Source organism: Diachasmimorpha longicaudata, chromosome 17 (assembly GCF_034640455.1).
Source record: "Diachasmimorpha longicaudata isolate KC_UGA_2023 chromosome 17, iyDiaLong2, whole genome shotgun sequence".
NCBI classification, from domain to species: domain Eukaryota; kingdom Metazoa; phylum Arthropoda; class Insecta; order Hymenoptera; family Braconidae; genus Diachasmimorpha; species Diachasmimorpha longicaudata.
Genome location: NC_087241.1, coordinates 4,326,815 through 4,345,177, shown reverse-complemented (window position 1 = coordinate 4,345,177; position 18,363 = coordinate 4,326,815). Strand labels below are relative to the sequence as shown.

Genomic DNA, 18,363 nt, shown 5'->3' with positions numbered 1-18,363 from the left:
CAATGGAAAATGCAGTCACCGTTGGTCGTCAGCAAGTCCAATTTTTCCCCCAGCTGTGGTTGAAAAATTGGCTGAAAAATGTCAAGGAAGTCTATTCTAAATGTCCAACAGTAAGAAAAGCTTTTGACCGCTGGGTAGTTGTGTCAAGGGGTGAGGAGAGGCACCGGACACCATGTAAATTGCATACTCGATTGTGGTCGACTGAAAAGTAGTCTTACTGTCCTGTGTCCCTCACTTTGGTGGTTGTCGAGCCCTCTTCACCCCTCGGCTCGTCCCTCCCGCGTGGCCTTGGGGCAGGGAGACGCGGAACTGGCTCTAACAAGCGCCCAACCACACCAGAGTACAGAGACGAGGTACGACTGTCTCCAGAGGACTTATTACAATCTTGGAGTGTTGGTTTACACCTACGGTAGTGTGTTGGGGTATTGACGTTGGAAAATTTCTATTTACATCACTCAAAAGTACTCCATCGATCAATTTGGAGCTTTTAGATGCATTGAATATGCAGAGAAAAATTTCGAAAAATGTACGTGACTAGTCGTGTAATCGAGAGCTGAAGGAGAATTCAGTTATTTTTTTTAGACCTCGCAAAACTTTTTTTAGTAAAAAGTTTTAGGTAAAAGGGACTTCATAAAACGTAAAAATTACTCACTTTGGACTTTGGCCCGAAGTTTACATTTAAAACAGTAAATTTTACGAAAATTTTCATGTACCTTTTCCTGTGGGGAAAAAATGAAGTTCTCGTTTTATGAATTTTGCAATGAGACAAATGAATTCTAATGTTCAATTTTTTTCTCGTTTCTAATTTGCCAATTATCGCAGTAATAATTGGCCTCTACCATCAGAACCAGTGGTTTTGCGTGAGACTTTCGTTTCTCTAAACTTTTGTTGAGTTCTCATTCTTTGTAAACTCCTTCTGTCAACAGCAAGTACCGAGTTTATTATCAGCAGTCTCTCCACAATGTACCACTGATTTTGCACGTTAAGGGTCAACTCTGTGTGTTCACCTCATTATTTCCTGACAAACGATGATGGAGATAAAACGAAAGGTTATCCCCTCACTTGAAACTGAATTTCTCCAGAAAATAGGAAGAGAGTTTCTCCACAAATGAAATTGTCACCATCTCGTCTTTGTTCCCTCTTCAGTATTCTAAATTATGTAAACGCTATTATCAGGGGAACACGATTTTAAGTGTCACAAACTCATCAAGATGAAAATCTCTTGATGGGCATTTCTGTTTAATGATACTCTCAATTATTTCTGAAAGCTTATACGTTAGTATCTGTCATCCTCCCTCAACAAATAATTTTTTAAGGACTAGTCTGCTCCATTGTTGTACCATCTGGAAGGAAAATTCCGCGATCACATGTGAAAACTTGTGATAAATAACGATATGACATGCAATAAAAATTATGATTCGATAAAAATTCACTATTTACATTGTTAAAACTTCGGGAGTTTATATTGCCAACTGCGCTGCGGCAACTTATAATTTTCTCATTTTGCATTGAAGTGCAATAAGTCATTACCCTCTGCGAATAGAATCAACATGTAAATATTCATATTATTCAAATACAGAGTCTTAAAAAAATGCTAATCCTGTTTCCTGAACCGTTGAGGTATTGTTATTGGTAGTTAGCAGATGTAAATGACAGAGTACATCGAGAGTACATTGGTTGTGCGCTGAAATAATGGTGACTATGAATTTTCCTCATCATAACCGAGATACATTTTCATTTGCTAACTTAACGAATATAAGAAGGTGTCCGGAAAAATTTTCCCCAGACCGCATAAGGGTCTGTAACTAGTGCAGGTGAGGTCATCGAAATTTGTACAGGATGACGCTGCTTCGTATTTCACTCCTAGTGTGCGTAGTTTGGCAGTTGGCATCGGTCACAGGCTTCCCCCAGCGTAACCTAGACGACAATCCGCCGGACGAAGTTATCGAGAGAGGTAATACTTATCGTTGGTTATAAAAAAATTGTTTAGCGTTTGAGATTCATCATACAGACATGTGGGGCAGAAATTTGGATCTGCCCTATGACGAACTGTAATCTCGGGTATAGCGAATGTTGGTAGGAAATTATGATATGAGTGGATCTGTGAAGTACTACCACCCGGAAGGTCGAAAAGTACTACTTTTTTGATAATTCATTCAATAGCTGGAGAGACTAATTGACTTGTGTTTTGGTTTATCTTGGACTAGATGGAACCCTAATCAAGATTTATCGCAAACGTCCTACTCCGGCACCCACCCCTGGACCGACTTCTGAACCTGAAGATTCTGGCCCCGAAGTCGGGCCCGGATCTGGTCCGAATTCTGGAGAGGGTACCGGAGAAGACTCTGGCCCAGAAGTGAATCCTGGATCTGGACCCAATTCTGGTGAGGGCTCGGGTGAAGACTCCGGTCCAGAAGTGAATCCTGGATCTGGTCCCAATTCTGGTGAGGGCCCGGGTGAAGATTCCGGCCCAGAAGTGAATCCTGGATCTGGTCCCAACTCTGGTGAGGGTACCGGAGAAGACTCTGGCCCAGAAGTGAATCCTGGATCTGGACCCAATTCTGGTGAGGGCTCGGGTGAAGACTCCGGTCCAGAAGTGAATCCTGGATCTGGTCCCAATTCTGGTGAGGGCTCAGGTGAAGACTCCGGCCCAGAAGTGAATCCTGGGTCTGGTCCCAATTCTGGTGAGGGCCCGGGTGAAGATTCCGGCCCAGAAGTGAATCCTGGATCTGGTCCCAATTCTGGTGAGGGCTCGGGTGAAGACTCCGGTCCAGAAGTGAATCCTGGATCTGGTCCCAATTCTGGTGAGGGCCCGGGTGAAGATTCCGGCCCAGAAGTGAATCCTGGATCTGGTCCCAACTCTGGTGAGGGTACCGGAGAAGACTCTGGCCCAGAAGTGAATCCTGGATCTGGACCCAATTCTGGTGAGGGCTCGGGTGAAGACTCCGGCCCAGAAGTGAATCCTGGATCTGGTCCCAATTCTGGTGAGGGCTCAGGTGAAGACTCCGGCCCAGAAGTAAATCCTGGATCTGGTCCCAATTCTGGTGAGGGCTCGGGAGAAGACTCCGGCCCAGAAGTGAATCCTGGATCTGGACCCAATTCTGGTGAGGGCTCGGGTGAAGACTCCGGTCCAGAAGTGAATCCTGGATCTGGTCCCAATTCTGGTGAGGGCCCGGGTGAAGATTCCGGCCCAGAAGTGAATCCTGGATCTGGTCCCAACTCTGGTGAGGGTACCGGAGAAGACTCTGGCCCAGAAGTGAATCCTGGATCTGGACCCAATTCTGGTGAGGGCTCGGGTGAAGACTCCGGCCCAGAAGTGAATCCTGGATCTGGTCCCAATTCTGGTGAGGGCTCAGGTGAAGACTCCGGTCCAGAAGTGAATCCTGGATCTGGTCCCAATTCTGGTGAGGGCCCGGGTGAAGATTCCGGCCCAGAAGTGAATCCTGGATCTGGTCCCAATTCCGGTGAGGGTACCGGAGAAGACTCCGGCCCAGAAGTGAATCCTGGATCTGGTCCCAACTCTGGTGAGGGTACCGGAGAAGACTCCGGCCCAGAAGTGAATCCTGGATCTGGTCCCAATTCTGGTGAGGGTACGGGAGAAGACTCCGGCCCAGAAGTGAATCCTGGATCTGGTCCCAACTCTGGTGAGGGTACCGGAGAAGACTCTGGCCCAGAAGTGAATCCTGGATCTGGTCCCAATTCTGGTGAGGGCTCGGGAGAAGACTCTGGCCCAGAAGTGAATCCCGGCTCTGGTTCAAACTCTGGCGAAGATTCTAATGAAGGGTCTAACGTAACCTCCCGTCCCTGTTCAAACTCTGGCAAGGGCTCACTTCCCCCGATACTTCGTAGACTTCGTATCGGTACGCGCTGGCGTTTCGTTTCGGGCTGGTTTGTGTGGGTCCCGTAAGTATTATCTCGATCGCTTACCTCACATTTTCAACTTACCCAACTACCGGAAATCAAAACATCCACGTTTCAGTAACGGATGCAATAATGTCCCCAATAAGTGACTAATATTCATTTCTCAAAATTTAAAGACGATCATTTCATAGAGCTTTTTTTACAGCAGGAGAGTTTGAATGGAGGCCTCCTTCCAGGAACGCAAATAGAAAATCTGGGCCAAGAAGACCGTTGTACACATGTGAAGAATGGAATTGTACAATAGTAATTATAATTTACGAGTTCTCATCGAATGTCATATTTAATTATAATAAATCTGGGACGACTTTTGTTGTGAATGAAAATGTATATTAATTAAATACACACAATAAATATTCAACGAACATTGAATGTCCTGTTTCCCATCTATTGCTCTTCTCCATCCCCTTTTCCCAATCGAAAAATTTCAATCAGAATCGAAATTATTTATTTTCCCCATTGATCAGCCGACCAATTGGATCGATTCCGATTGACTCCGAACATTCGATCGCAAAATGAATTATTGAGTTAGAAGACCATTGGGGTCGAATCAAAGATAATTATTAATCGAACGTTGATTATATCTCTGGACAACCCTATTTTTTTACGCCATGGTCAATGAATTTTTTAACGAGATCCAGACTTTCCTGTTAAACCGATAATTGCGACATTGGTGGTCAATATATTGATAGGCTGATAATCGTGTGAATAGCATCATCATGCAAATATGCGAATTATTCAAATGAAATATGAATTATTTGAGAAATTCTGATTTTTTTCCTCAAGTACCGAGGAATCCCATGATCGTTAATAAATGTAAAATACGGTAAAGCCGAGTGAAATTATCAATATGACGCAGTATTTATAACCGCTGACTCTATAAATATTAGGGACTACGTATTTTCCGCGTCATAACTCAGATAATTATCTATTAGTCTGAAAATACCAGACGACCTAACAAACTCAGCGAATATATAAAGACATGTTCAGAACGTTTATTTGCAGTGCACGCCAATGTGCTGTAGTGAACTAGTGAATAAATTCCTCGGTTTTTCATCATGACATTGTTGCAAATTTTCATTCTATCGAGTGTTTGTTGCTTGTTATCAAGTGTAAACGGCATTGTCCATTACGGAGTGGAGCCAGATCTTGAAAAGGAAAATCCCGAAGGTACAACATACGTTCAACTCATGATTATCGATACGATTCACTGACTGATCGATTCGACGTTTTAATGAACAGGAGAAGCCGTCCAAATTCTTCATTCTCATGGCCATCGACATCGTCATTCTGGTTCTAGTTCAGGATCTAGTTCTGAATCTAGTTCAGGATCTGATTCGAGCTCCAGCTCCGGATCTGACTCGAGCTCCAGCTCTGGATCTGACTCGTCGTCCAGCGAAGGCGACTCTGATGATTCCGATTTCTTGATTGACGATTCACTATTGGAAGTCAGGTTTACAGCGTTTGGAGATCCGGTTCAGGTGAGCCTGAAAAGGGTCAACAGTCAGTTGGCCGGTGCAACAACACCTGTGTGGTTAGCCGAAGGATCAGACGCGGGCAACATCACGTTTACGCGAGCCCACACTAATGTGAGAAAATATTTTCCAAGTTGAACTGAAAATAATATGATGCCCTTGACGGTTCATATTTTGCTATTCCTTCATTTTCAGGCCCTCGGGAAAGCAGTTCGTTTGTACCAAGACCGAGGCTCAGGTTCATCAGTCCTGCTGATCGGCGAAAATCTCGGAGATCCATATTTTGTAAAGACCCAATTAACCAAAATTACCATCAGTTAATTAAAATTCATTAGATGCAGAATTAATGCCCGACATTTTACGACTGCAGCTGGGTGTGATAGCAGGATACAACATTCATCGTCCGCCACCTGAAGCGCGAAAGAAGCGCTCGGTTGCACGACGATCACCAGTCGACGGATACGCAGTTTCAGATTATCACTATGTGTCGAGATATTCCAGAAGAAGGAGGGCAGCTACTTTAGAAGCTCTTTCGACAATCGAATCCCGCCGAAGACGGGACGTCAACAACGAGACCTCAAGCACCACAATTTATCCGGAAATCTTGGTAGCGACTGATTATGATCTGGGAATCACTTCGTAAGTGGACATCACGAGATGTGATCATCAGATTTATTATATTGTGTCATTCACGTTGTAGGACAACGAGCGAGGAATTTTATGATCATCTGATCTACGTACTGGCGTTCTTCAACGGCGTCGATCTGCTGTTCCAAGACATCTCCAGTCCAGAAATTCGTTTACACATCGCTGGCATCGTCGTCAACGCTGTGAGTATGGGAATAGGTAATTTCCGGGGCAGAAGGGGATGAAATATTAACTGGGATATGATGCAGAATCGAGCTGCAGTACCGTACATTCATAACAATATAAGGGATGATGGATCAATCAATGGGAGAAAAGCGGCTGAAGACGCTGGACCTTTTTATTTTGGACACATCGACTCCTCGGAATTTCCAGCTGGATCCTACGACGTTGTCGTGACCATGACAAAGTACAGTGTAATATTATCTTATCGTTAGAATACTTTCCAAATTATAGTGTACACTTTTGTCTGAGAACTTCCCCATTCACGATGAGTCAGTAACTGGCGGAATGAATTCATTATTGTCATTATCGTATACGTATTATCAGCAGAGGACGTGGAAAAACGTTAACTTTGATACTTTTATTCTTTAACTTTAGCACCTATGTTTGTGATGCATACGAAGCGGATATTTGCACGCCATTAATTACTGGTGAGTGTTTTTTTTTTATTTCGAATAATATCGATAGCTGGATGTCATTAACTGATATTTTGGTCAGGTGTGTCAACTATTCATCCTGTCTGCCAGAATAATTATCCTGTTGTCAACATGTCAGCTATTATCGAAGATGATTTGGCTTTCAGTGGTACACGAATTGCTGGTCATGAGCTGGGTCATATGTAAGTTAAGAATGACTTTGAATGGTGGCGTAGAAAAATTATTCGAACGATCATGGCACGAATCATGGAACGATCTTCGAAAGATTTGTCTGATGATCAGACAGATCTTAAGAGACTCTCGTTCGAATAACAAATTGTCCGAAGATTTTCCAAAGATCTTTCGATTCTCCCGAAGATTTCCGAAGTCCATTCGACAGAAATTTTTCTACTCGCGGGGGAATCTAAATTCGATTTCGCAATACAAATTGTAGATTGGGAGCCGGACATGATGGCGATGAAGACGAGGGCGGTGGTGACTGTGACTTCCATGACGGATACATCATGTCAAGGTACAATGTCAACAGTACAGTGAGTCTCAAGTGGTCAGCATGCAGTAAAGCAAGTTTGCGAGAAGAACTGAGGTACGTCATTCAGAGACCCGAGACATTCTATGGTACCTGACTGGAGATCTATCTTAATAATAATATTTTCCAGCAATGCAACTGCTGATTGTCTTCGCAATCCCCCTGACTGGAAGAAAGACGGAGAGAAACTGCCACCGATTCTACCCGGAAACCTGAAAGGTACCAACGCTCAATGTCAAAATCTGGGATACGTCCGATCTTGTCTGGTTAGTAAATATTTCTGTTATCGAAGTCCCCTTTCTGAATGTGAGCGTTTAACATATCTGGTTCTGACGATGTAGGGTCCTAACATTTGTAATGCCCTGCAATGCACACATGATCCGTTCCTGTCCACCTCAAACTGCAAAAAAGTCGGAGAACCGGCAGCTCAAGGAGCTTATTGCGGTTTTAATCACGTGAGTATATTCAATGTTGATTAATGAGAGACGAGAGTGATTAATTATGTCAATCATTCCAGCACTGCATCAATGGCGATTGCGTTCCAGTGGAATCTAGCGAAGTGTAGAACGAAAAATATAGTCAGGCTGTGTACAACCGAAACGTGGACATATAATTATTCTTATATCATCAATTCGTATTTGATCGTATTTGTATTTTGACTGATGACTTAATAAATATTTGTGTGGCATGCATTTTCCATTGTTGGCGTAATTATTTCTTGACAAATTCTTGCGGTATATGTGGATCAGGTCATGATAACTTGATTGGTTCGTAAGCTCGACCTCTCAAATTTGGACGACGATTTTTTATGTGGTAAATCCATCTCAAAAAGACTCGCCAAATTTTTTTGAGATATTGTTTTGGAAATCTTGGAAAAAATATTTTTGCGGAAACTTTGAGACCAATTTATAATATTTTAAAAAATTGCTCACACAATTGGAAAAATTCATTTTCCAGTTCGAATATTTTCAAGTAAATTTCTCTATTCTAATCAGCGCTGCTCGTATTCTTTATTTTTGTTTCGCTTGACAATGAGATTTTTCTCAGTACTAGAAACAAGGGAGTTATGTAAAAGTTGAATAATCAGCAGCAAAATATCGTTATTCTGAAATCTGTGGACTGCACAATGTTGTTTCCGCGTAGAAACTTAGATAAATTATTCTACAGAAAAGAAGATATCGAAATTCCGAGAATCCTCTGAGAATAAGGAACTAGTATAATATTTATCACGAGCAATATAAAAAAACAGGAAGTTCTTGAACGACTTTAAATGTAGAACCAGGGACCACCGTTTCAGTCACTGAAGAACTTTTCTACCTGAACTTTCGAGTAAAACCAATAATTTAAGGACAATGATACGCCTCGAACTTCTAGTACTAGTGAGTTTCATTTACGTTTTACCCTACGCTAAAGGTCATTCATATCGCAGCCTGAATGCGGAGACTCAGAATAGCACCAAGGAGGTTGCTGATCAAAGTAAAAACGGTAACTTAATCCCAATGAAAAAAAATTTGGAGGGACTTGATATGATGAATTATGTGAAACAGAACGGCAGGTGACGGTAACCGCTACAGTCAACTCTGTGGATTCAACACCAACCCCTGATTCTGGCTCCGAAAGTCCTAAACCTGGAGGAGTCGATGGAACTGGGAATTCCGTGAGCAGCCCTTTAGCCAGTACTTTAACACCTGTTTGGCTTGCTCAGGGGTCACAGAATGGCAGCGTAAACTTTACAAAAGCCGCAAACGATGTGAGTTGAATATTATAATCATAATTTGTTAAACTGTGAATATTATTTCATTTGTTATTCGTACGATTTTTCCTGATCATTTTTCTTAATTTTTTTTCTCTGGGAATCATACCCAAAACAAACGATCTATTCGTATTTAAAAAGTTCGCAAAAATTGCTGAAAGGCCGAAGTCATACTCAATTTCCAGGAAATTCAGAATTCCAGGATTTCGGTCGTCATTTATATTTTCTAAATAATTTTTCCACTCATTCTAAACGAAAATAAAAAAGGTAAATATATCTGGACAATAGTTTACGGTTATAACATCCATAAATTTTTATTTGTCGTTTAGGTACTGGAATCTACCGTTCAATTATATCACGATCGGCAGACGGAATTAACGGTCGTAGTCATCGAGTATGGACCGGGACACAGACATTGCGTAATAATCATCACCGTCAAATTCAAATCTTTGAAGGGTTTAATAAAAATGAAAATTAAAAATTATTTATTTCAATCTAGCTCGGAATGTTCAGCAATTATACGATTGAAATTCCATCACGTTATCTGATTACACATCGTCGCAAGTCTTATCGAGGAGCAGCAGTTCAGGCAGAGGGTGAATTACCGGCAACGAATTCAATTATCTACCCAAAATTACTCATCACTACCGCTTATAAGGTTACTTTTAACTCGTGAGTGGGAATTACAATATATTAATCACAATATATTCAAAGCCCATCGATTACAATCATCAGAATAACTGAATTACGTGCGGACAGAAATCATTTTACATAAATACTTGACATACACAATTCTCTGTCGATCCGGAAGCTCATAAAATTGTGATAATTTGATATAAACTAATTATCCAATTAATCCATTACGGTCTGCCAGTCAAATTGGGCTCCGGAGAAATCACAAACATAATTTATAATTTTTTTCATCATCCAGATTCGTTTTAAAATTAACTCACTGACCAAAGCTCAAATTTCATGAGCTCACTTTCCGTGTAAAAAATATTTTAATTGAGGTGCGTTATTCATCGAATACAATTGTTGTCATAGAACATCATCTGACGAGTTTTATAAGCATTTGATGTACATCTTGGCCTTCTTTAATGGTGTTGATCTCATCTTCAAACAACTTTCTGCTCCGCATGTTCGTCTGCAGCTTGCTGGTATTGTTGTTGGAGGTGTAAGTAATAATTTATCATGTGTTCACCAGTGACCAAAGAAAACAATGTAATTGTTTATCCGTAGGATCGTTTTGCGGCTCCATATTTGGAAAAAAAAAGCGGTTCCTCTGGCGACATCAATGCCACCGCAGCGTTAGGAAAAATCGAAAAATTCTATCAGGACTCGAGGGGCAAGAATTTTTCCCCTGAGCCTTACGATATTATTGTGACACTCACCGAGTAAGATTGCACTTTTACAATTATTCAGTAACAAGTATTTAACTCGCCCTTTTTTCGCATTCAGCTCCGACATTTTTGACGAGAAAGAAGTGGAGATCTGCAGTCCAAAATTAGGAGGTTCGTCCCTTTCCATTTGAAATTACATTTTTTATTAATTAATTGAAAGTTTAAGGACGTTTAATCATTTTGAGACTCGTCAATTCCTGGTAATCCTGACTTCCCAAAGAGGAAGACAACGGATTCGACAAAAATATTTTGAAACAAAATATTTTCCGCTGAAATGATTTCATCGAGAATAATTTGCAAAATCCTATCTGACTCAGGAGTATCCAAGGGTGTACTCGTATGCAGCGATGACGTTGTAAAAGACAAAGCCGCTGCTATTATTCAAGATAACTTGGCATTCTCAGGCCTACGAATGGCAGCTCATGAATTAGGTCATATGTAAGTTAATTGTCCCACAAATTGGTGAAATTACGTTGATCAATATGACTCAGATCGATAATTTTATGATCGCAGATTGGGGGCCGAACACGACGGAGGAACGGACGAATGGACGAAAACTTGCAGGGCCTCAGACGGTTACTTAATGTCCAAATACAATGAGTTGCGTACTGTCACCCACAAATGGTCCAACTGCAGCTTGACAGCTTTCAACGCATCATTCCAGTACACCAATTTGGCATTTGCACATCACTACGTCATTAACGTCAACGTCTCTTCCTAATAGCAATACTGATTGTCCTCTTTCAGATCCTCCTTGGAGAAGTGTTTAGATAAACCTCTGCAGCTGGATAAGGCTGAGATACCTCTGCCTTCAATGCTACCTGGTGTCGTCGTTGGGATTCATCATCAGTGTCAAGCATTCGGTTTTAATCGAGCATGTATTGTTAGTAAAATCCTATTGATCCAGTCGAATAACAAGTGGCAATAGATACACTGCTCATCAAATGATTTTATGATCCTTCACAGATACCTGAGAACTGCAATTCCTTGACATGCACAAATGCTGCCTTTATATTGAACATTGACACTGACACTGACTGCGTACCAGTAGGTGTTCCTCCTGCTCAAGGTTCGATCTGCGGCTGCCAAAGGGTGAGTACTTGTCAGTTTCTCTATAATTACTTTGGAATCGATGCCCAGACGTGCAGATTTATGCAGCGCAGTATTAATTAATTATCTTATCTCGTGCTTGACCTTGCAGCACTGTCGCAACGGAGAGTGTGTAGATAATTAATTGATCTGATGAACCCGGCTTGAGTACTTCAACTGTTATCATGATTCAAGTATCCCCCACTCAACTTTATTTTAATCTTAATTTCAAGTAACTTAGAGAGAGCACTAATTGTTCACAATTTATCACTTAGAATTTAGAAGTTATGCGGGAGGAGGAAAGATAATTTAATCACATATTTGTTTAACTAGAATTTCACACGTTTTTGAATGTAAATTGTCGGCCTTCATAGGTTTCATAGTTCATAGTTTCTTTTAGAATGAATTTATAGATAAAAAATAGATGTAGTCGCAGATTTTGAATAAATATTTGTTCAGTACTGTTATTTCCTGACTCCCAATGATATTTGATTCTCCACATGACGTCCCAAACCACGAATTGACTCAAAAAAAAATCAAAAATGTCCTGAGAAACGGTAGCCATTAATTTTCTCGACGAGATCTGAATGGATAACCACGCGTGTGACCAGATAATCTATTATCTAATGAATTAATTGGACATAAGGCCCAATTATCTGATGGTTCGAAGGTTCTCACATTAAAAGAAAATTTCTAATTGCATTTCATTGTAGAGAGATTTGAGAAAACTGAGAAGTTCATTCTGATTTGGTGATAAGCTCAGATAAATTATTGATAGACATCCAATATGGCGCATGCACTTATCGTGTAAATTTACATGATTACACTGGCAATAAACACTTTGTTTTAACCGACGTGTGCCCGGTATTTGATTGGGCCACCGTCGTAATCATAAAGGCATTGTCATGCAAATCTTGAGTGAAACCGGGCAATGCTTATGGCCTTGGGCGTCATTACACCCTTGGCATCTGCTTATCGCAACGTTTACCATGTATAAATCGTGGTCAGGGGTCCAAATAACTGGAGAGTGTCTGCGATGCCATTGATATCTACGATATTTGGTGGTCTGTAATCAATATAAATTTGATGGAGTCAATCAGATGCAGCCCTTTGTTCCAGGACAAGCTGGCCTCGTCTGGGCACTTGTTGGAGATATTCCAGATGAGGGTTCCATGAAATTTCAAGGGAATTTCAATGAAAATTTGGGGAATGAAGAGACGTTTCTTTTGAAATCCCGATTTTATCGAGGGGTCAACTCATTTTCGATATAAAATCCATAAGATTCATAAGAGAAAAATTTCTGTCTGTCGAAGATCTCACAGAGATCTTCAGGAGAATCTTCGCAAGATCTTCAGAAGATAATTTTTATTCAGAGGAAAATTGGATACAGAAAATTTCAGAAAAAAAATATTGTCTTGAGGAGATCTTCGTAGGGACCTTTGTAGATCCTGGGAGATCTTCCGAAGATCCTTCGATGATTCTTATGATAAATTATGGCAGATCTTTGGCAGACGATTTTTTTATGTGGCATCGAAATAAAGGAGCAGATGTGTCATTTGTGTCGTATTTCTCATGGGACGGTTTTACCATAACAGGAGGGTTGTCACTGCAATCGGTGTTTCCAGGATCTAATTCTATTCTAAAATGACAGATTCACCGCTCACTGTTTTTCAATAGAAGCCCAATCCGTACTACCCTAATGCGGTTGGATTTCCATATCCCTTTTGTAATCAAGTGGTGAACAAGTGCACGCCCTGGGGACCAATAGATGACATGTCTGTTTTAACAAAATTGGCAGCTGGTTATTCGCCATTTTAATTCTGTTTACTCATCCCAAATGGTAAAAAAATCTAGATAAAAGACACGTCGACATTTTACCGCACCCTAATAACAACGGAAAACAATTGTCATTTTACTTTTCACAATAATTAACGTACGGTGTAATCAATGAGATGAAAAATAAATGTGTTTTGATGTGGCTCTTTTTTCTTGGTCGAGTGACTTTGAAATATGAAAACAAAATTACGCGATTCAACGAGTCGTGTTTCTAACCGAACAAAAACGGTACAGATGTGGAATGGGAGGGGCAGGGGGTCTCTCCGTGGGGGGTGGAGTGAGGGTGAAGGGGATGGTTTGACGAGGATATGTGCGCGTGTTGCGTTACAACGCCAACGGGGGAGATGCGTTTTGGGATGAAACCCAGAGATGGAATATATATATATCGGTAGTAGCATATCACCAATAACAGGATCATAGGATTATAGCGGCAGATTACCCGATTCGATCAATTATTGTTCGCTTGGTATCTACGTCATGCCGTTGTAGAGGGAGAGTACAGGCGAATTTAAAGCACGATTGACCATCGTAACTGAACCTTTAGGGGAATTATTCTTTCTCGAGAGCTACAAAGTCAAAATTAATGTCAATTATTTTTTTTACTTAAAAAAAAAATTATATTAAATTTTAATGAGCGGAGGGGTAATCTCAATAACAATTACATCGGTTGTTAGGGCATTTGGTGTTATTGAAAGTAAATATTTTTAATTAATACATATATGGACATATATACATACATATATGTATTGAATTAAAATATTTAATTATATTCTGCATGATATTTATTACAGATATATAAATTCCCCAAAAATTATGCACTTCCCATACATATATATTAATATGTTTATTGGTCATATGGGTATATAACCTTCGCATATGGAATGTCGAAGAAGGGGCTGTGACCCTCAGTTATTTATTTCCGATATTGAAGGATCAGATAGGGACGTTTATTCATGAGTATGAAGGACTCATTGATGGTGTGATGATTCGGTAATTTGAACTCGACAGTTTGAGACAATGACGTTAAGATTGTCATCCCTGAAACCCTATAGACCACTGGGATTGTACTGGTTCTGGAACTATCGCCATGGTTAGGCCGGTTATCTCAACAACGTGGCCTGTTAATCGACGGGGCTGGTACCGGTGTGAGTATATCACATGCACAAGGACGAGTTATCCCGATCGCGAATAATCCGGGGACAAATCACTCCCCGGGATTAAGCTCCGCCGATATCCGAGTGACTATTGACGCTTTATTTATTTATCTAGTGACAAAAATGTCTGGGAGATCTGCAGTGGCAGCTCGTGTTTGGTATATTCTCCAAGTTAAAATTGTCATTTATGTCTTTTCAATCGCCACTTCTGTCTGCACTCCATTCATCCCCCAATTTTCGGGGAATCGAGGGGGGTGATTGGGGATGTTTTTGTCTGCGACACTTCGTTTCCGGATTTCTTGCACCTTATGAGGGAAAAAAAATCGACGGTGATGGGAGGACAGAATGGGAGAAAAGTAGTAACAGCCGTATTTCTATCGACGGTAATAGGGGTTGTTCGATCCAGAACCCGTCGGCTATCGTGCCACCCTGGGTCGAGTCAACTTTTGTCACTTACTGAAGTCTAACTCCAATCAATAGCTCAATCCTAATGACAAAATGAAAATAAAGAGAGAAAACTTGGGATAGAAATAAATTTTTAATAAATATAAGAAATAATCGACAATTAATTGGGGTGAAAAGGGGGAGGAATGAGAAATTGATAACGATTTTTTGAAGGAAACAAAGGTATCGTAAACATTCACTTTAAGTCTTTTAAAAAATTGTCTGCAATAGGCTCTCACCCGGCAAACAGTATTTTCTCTAAAAATTCCCATGGTAGTCTCACCCCATCTCCCCCCAACGCCGCGAAATGAAGGGAAAATTGGAAGAGACCTAGCGAGTAGACTTGGGATAGGCAGATTGAATGGAAAGAGTGAGAAGGGGTGAGACCGAACGGATAAGATCCCAACGATACTCTCGCTCCTTCCCAGGGGACCAGAATATCGTAATTCCAGAATTGTAACCCGATTTCATCCCCTCGCGATGTCTCTCGATTTTGCTGACTACGATTCTCCGTGTTAACGCACTCATTTTGCCCTCATTCTCACTACGCGTTAATTGCCGGCCATTTTACGATTTAATTTCAACGTCAAAAACTTTACACGTTAAAAAATAAAATAATGGACACATCCAAGGGGTAAAGAAATTACAAAATCATTTCTCTACCCCTTGAACCCGAAAATACAATCAATCGAATGATTTTCGGAAAACAATTTTTTTTTGAAAATCCTTGCCGTTGGCATTTCACCCCCAATGCTCCTCACTCCCCCATTCTTTCAACCCTCCACATTGTCCCTGTTATCAAAAACACCGGGGGTGTGACAGGATTGTTACCTCTGGCACCCCGACCTCCCAGGATCTTCCGACATCCCCCAAATATACATTCCTCCCCCAAAAAAACCCTGATACTGCAGGTAAAAAAGACAATGAGGCCGGCGAATTGTGTATTATCACAGACAGTTGAAGAAATAAGGAGAAAGTGAGGGAGGAAACTGGTGGAAAAAAATAAGGAGACAACTACTAGGACCAGAGTGAGATGGGGAGGATGGGCCGCTTGCGATTAGATGACTTGTCAACCTACGGGGAAAATTGCATTTTACAAACTTGTTCCGTGAAAAGAATTGGAGGAAATTGTGAACGTGTGGAGGGGGTTGTTTTTTACCTCCGCCGTAGGGAGCGTTGGGACGGAGACCGGGGGAGGTTAAGAAAGGTGGGAATACGTCCGGAAGGGTGTCGTGAAGACGACAGGAGTGATTCAACTCGGCTGTTTCACTACCCCCTACCCCTCAATCTCCCAATCTCCAATTTACCACCCACTTTAAACAGAGGAGACCAGGAAGATGAGGGGGAGCAGGCCACATGGGCAGAAAATACGAAGACATCTCCGTCCAAGGACTGACTTCATCCGGTCTAAAGGGGCTGCTAAGGCCCAGGGGGTGGGAAAGCGGGGGCTGGTACTATGCAGAGTCTCAAGGACGATATACAAAGTCTCTCTCTCGTCTTACGATACCTTCCATCCTCCAAAACATCCCCCGGATTCAGCTCCGTGTGCATCTCTTACTCTCCATCCTCCACCAATTCCCGTCTACCTCACATCTCCATTCAAACTCCAATCTATTTCTTCTTACAAAGAGACACACAAATTGCCTCGGAACTTAGTTTCACTGGATATAAAGGACTTTCCGATTACGTTACCTTGAACTCCATGATTGATCCGAGATGACGGTTGCAGGGGGGTGGGAGGGGCGCCTCGTGACCTTCTTCGAGTGGTGACTAGACTCTATGAGTAGTTTCTTGAGTTATCGAATTGAGGAGGACTCGAGTGGATCGACTTTTGGGAGGAGCATTTTTTTGATGATGATGGGGGTGGGATTATTAGCTGGGGGAGATGGAAAACTGTCAGAGTGGATTCCCAGGAATAAATATTCAATTTTTCCTGGGGTTAAGACCCTCCCGAATCATCAATCATCCATTAGATATTTTTTGGTGTCCTCTGGTTTCGTTAATTTTGTAACCGAGAAAATAATACCTGTCGTAAACAAACATTTCCCATTTTTATCATTCGTAAAATACAGTCATCATCGAGCTTAATTGCGTAATAAAATGTTTTTGTCTGCAGTGTTTGTCCCGATGAAAAACAACCGAAGCAACTACTCTCGGTATGAAGTTTTCTCGAGGAAAATAAATAAATCCTCGTGGCCCAGCGCCAAATCTTCTCCATCTCTGTACTCATCGTCCCTTTCCTCGGCACTTTCTCTGGAAAATTTGTCCCCCATCTCATAACTCCTTTCCCTCTTACTTCAGCACAGTACAATGAAGTGTCTCTCGTCGTTTGGAGGGTAGATACAACTTCCTTTATTGTGTGAAAACCAAAACTAATAACGAAATTCCACATTTATGTACGAAATTATCTTCTTGTCCCTCAAACGAATAGACAAAGAATGAATAAAATAAAAATAAAAACTTTGTTTTATCTATTTTTGTAGATAAAATAAAATTTAAAATCATAAGTCACCAACAATTGAATTCACTCAGAATTTGTCCTCTCCCGAAAAACAATTTTTGTGTCTTCAATAAATTATTTAATTATTTCAGATAAAATTGATAGCTATCGATTGGGTCAGTCGATACAATTGTTCATGTATTTGAGACTTAACAAGTCAAAAGATAGCAAATTGTACACATCTCAGGAGGTAAAAACCAAGATACGATGGGACGTGCCATTAAGAACTATTCTGAAAATGCTTTTAAGGGGGCACTTACTGTTTTAACTTTTACGAGCTCGTTAAACCAATGGGCGGACTCTCTTTTCCTTTGTCTCTCTCTTTCTCTCTCTCACACGACACAATGTGTATGCACGCGCCTCTGCATTTAGTTACAGCTTGTTAAAACGTAGAATCTTCTCGTTTACATGGAGGTACCTCTCAGTTTCCTTCACATTTTCAACGGTATTTTCTATGGTACACCGTAGACGCTCAACTTGTATTTGAAAATGTAAAAATAAAGTAGATCCTGTTTTCATTGGAGATAAATAATTACCAGAAATTTTACTGCGCCGTTGACGATTTTTTCTGCCACTGAATCCGCGATAAAATATATTTTCAAAAACATTTTTCACAATTTGATTTGATTACCTAATTAATTTAATGGAAATCCGTGAAATCATTTTTTCTAATCCATAATTTGTCCACTCACCCTATCCCTGTCATTCAGATTTTCGACGCTGACATTTTCTCGCGTCCTCTTGCCCCAATTTTTCTAAAAAATTCTTCTCCCCGAACTATCATTTAATTTTCCAATTTTTCTCACCGCGTAATCGGCGAACAATTCAGCAATAAAACTTGTCCGTCGTTCCAATAATTCCTAAAACAACTGCGCAGTGAAATTTATTCAATGACCCAGAGTGTGTCGAGCTTATGATTCTTCTCCCACCGGGAAATGCTATCAAAATTGCACTCTATCGAGCA

General features: G+C 41.0%; 3 protein-coding genes across 4 annotated transcripts; all 3 read left to right on the top strand.

The window, feature by feature from the left end:
* Positions 1-1,773: 1,773 nt before the first annotated feature.
* LOC135170438 (fibroin heavy chain-like) lies at positions 1,774-4,290 on the top strand. 2 transcript variants are annotated; one of them, XM_064136251.1, is made up of 3 exons: positions 1,774-1,954; positions 2,208-3,903; positions 4,070-4,290. In XM_064136251.1, exons 1-3 carry the CDS (start codon positions 1,840-1,842, stop codon positions 4,077-4,079), a joined length of 1,821 nt encoding a protein of 606 aa, XP_063992321.1. In that variant the 5' UTR covers positions 1,774-1,839; the 3' UTR covers positions 4,080-4,290. The 2 variants fall into 2 exon arrangements, with proteins under 2 accessions (XP_063992321.1, XP_063992320.1); XM_064136250.1 differs by having other exon boundaries at positions 4,067-4,290.
* Positions 4,291-4,912: 622 nt separating this feature from the next.
* LOC135170443 (A disintegrin and metalloproteinase with thrombospondin motifs like) lies at positions 4,913-7,915 on the top strand. The gene is made up of 12 exons (XM_064136255.1): positions 4,913-5,088; positions 5,161-5,507; positions 5,589-5,678; positions 5,764-6,032; positions 6,094-6,223; positions 6,290-6,447; positions 6,639-6,691; positions 6,759-6,879; positions 7,131-7,280; positions 7,354-7,489; positions 7,565-7,678; positions 7,741-7,915. The coding sequence occupies exons 1-12, from the start codon at positions 4,977-4,979 to the stop codon at positions 7,786-7,788; spliced, it is 1,728 nt and encodes a 575-aa protein (XP_063992325.1). The 5' UTR covers positions 4,913-4,976; the 3' UTR covers positions 7,789-7,915.
* Positions 7,916-8,499: 584 nt separating this feature from the next.
* LOC135170447 (A disintegrin and metalloproteinase with thrombospondin motifs like) lies at positions 8,500-11,932 on the top strand. The gene is made up of 12 exons (XM_064136264.1): positions 8,500-8,708; positions 8,771-8,973; positions 9,306-9,395; positions 9,476-9,648; positions 10,021-10,150; positions 10,216-10,370; positions 10,435-10,487; positions 10,694-10,814; positions 10,890-11,039; positions 11,124-11,259; positions 11,343-11,468; positions 11,578-11,932. Exons 1-12 carry the CDS (start codon positions 8,576-8,578, stop codon positions 11,608-11,610), a joined length of 1,503 nt encoding a protein of 500 aa, XP_063992334.1. The 5' UTR covers positions 8,500-8,575; the 3' UTR covers positions 11,611-11,932.
* Positions 11,933-18,363: the final 6,431 nt, after the last annotated feature.

Excerpts from the sequence above, each read along its gene's own strand:
- LOC135170438 (XM_064136250.1), top strand. The coding sequence starts at position 1,840 with ATGACGCTGCTTCGTATTTCACTCCTAGTGTGCGTAGTTTGGCAGTTG. Across the intron at positions 1,955-2,207 it reads GGACGAAGTTATCGAGAGAG|ATGGAACCCTAATCAAGATT; the intron begins GTAATACTTATC and ends ATCTTGGACTAG.
- LOC135170443 (XM_064136255.1), top strand. The coding sequence starts at position 4,977 with ATGACATTGTTGCAAATTTTCATTCTATCGAGTGTTTGTTGCTTGTTA. Across the intron at positions 5,089-5,160 it reads TGAAAAGGAAAATCCCGAAG|GAGAAGCCGTCCAAATTCTT; the intron begins GTACAACATACG and ends TTTAATGAACAG. Across the intron at positions 6,224-6,289 it reads CTGGCATCGTCGTCAACGCT|AATCGAGCTGCAGTACCGTA; the intron begins GTGAGTATGGGA and ends GATATGATGCAG.
- LOC135170447 (XM_064136264.1), top strand. The coding sequence starts at position 8,576 with ATGATACGCCTCGAACTTCTAGTACTAGTGAGTTTCATTTACGTTTTA. Across the intron at positions 8,709-8,770 it reads TGCTGATCAAAGTAAAAACG|AACGGCAGGTGACGGTAACC; the intron begins GTAACTTAATCC and ends TATGTGAAACAG. Across the intron at positions 10,151-10,215 it reads CTGGTATTGTTGTTGGAGGT|GATCGTTTTGCGGCTCCATA; the intron begins GTAAGTAATAAT and ends GTTTATCCGTAG.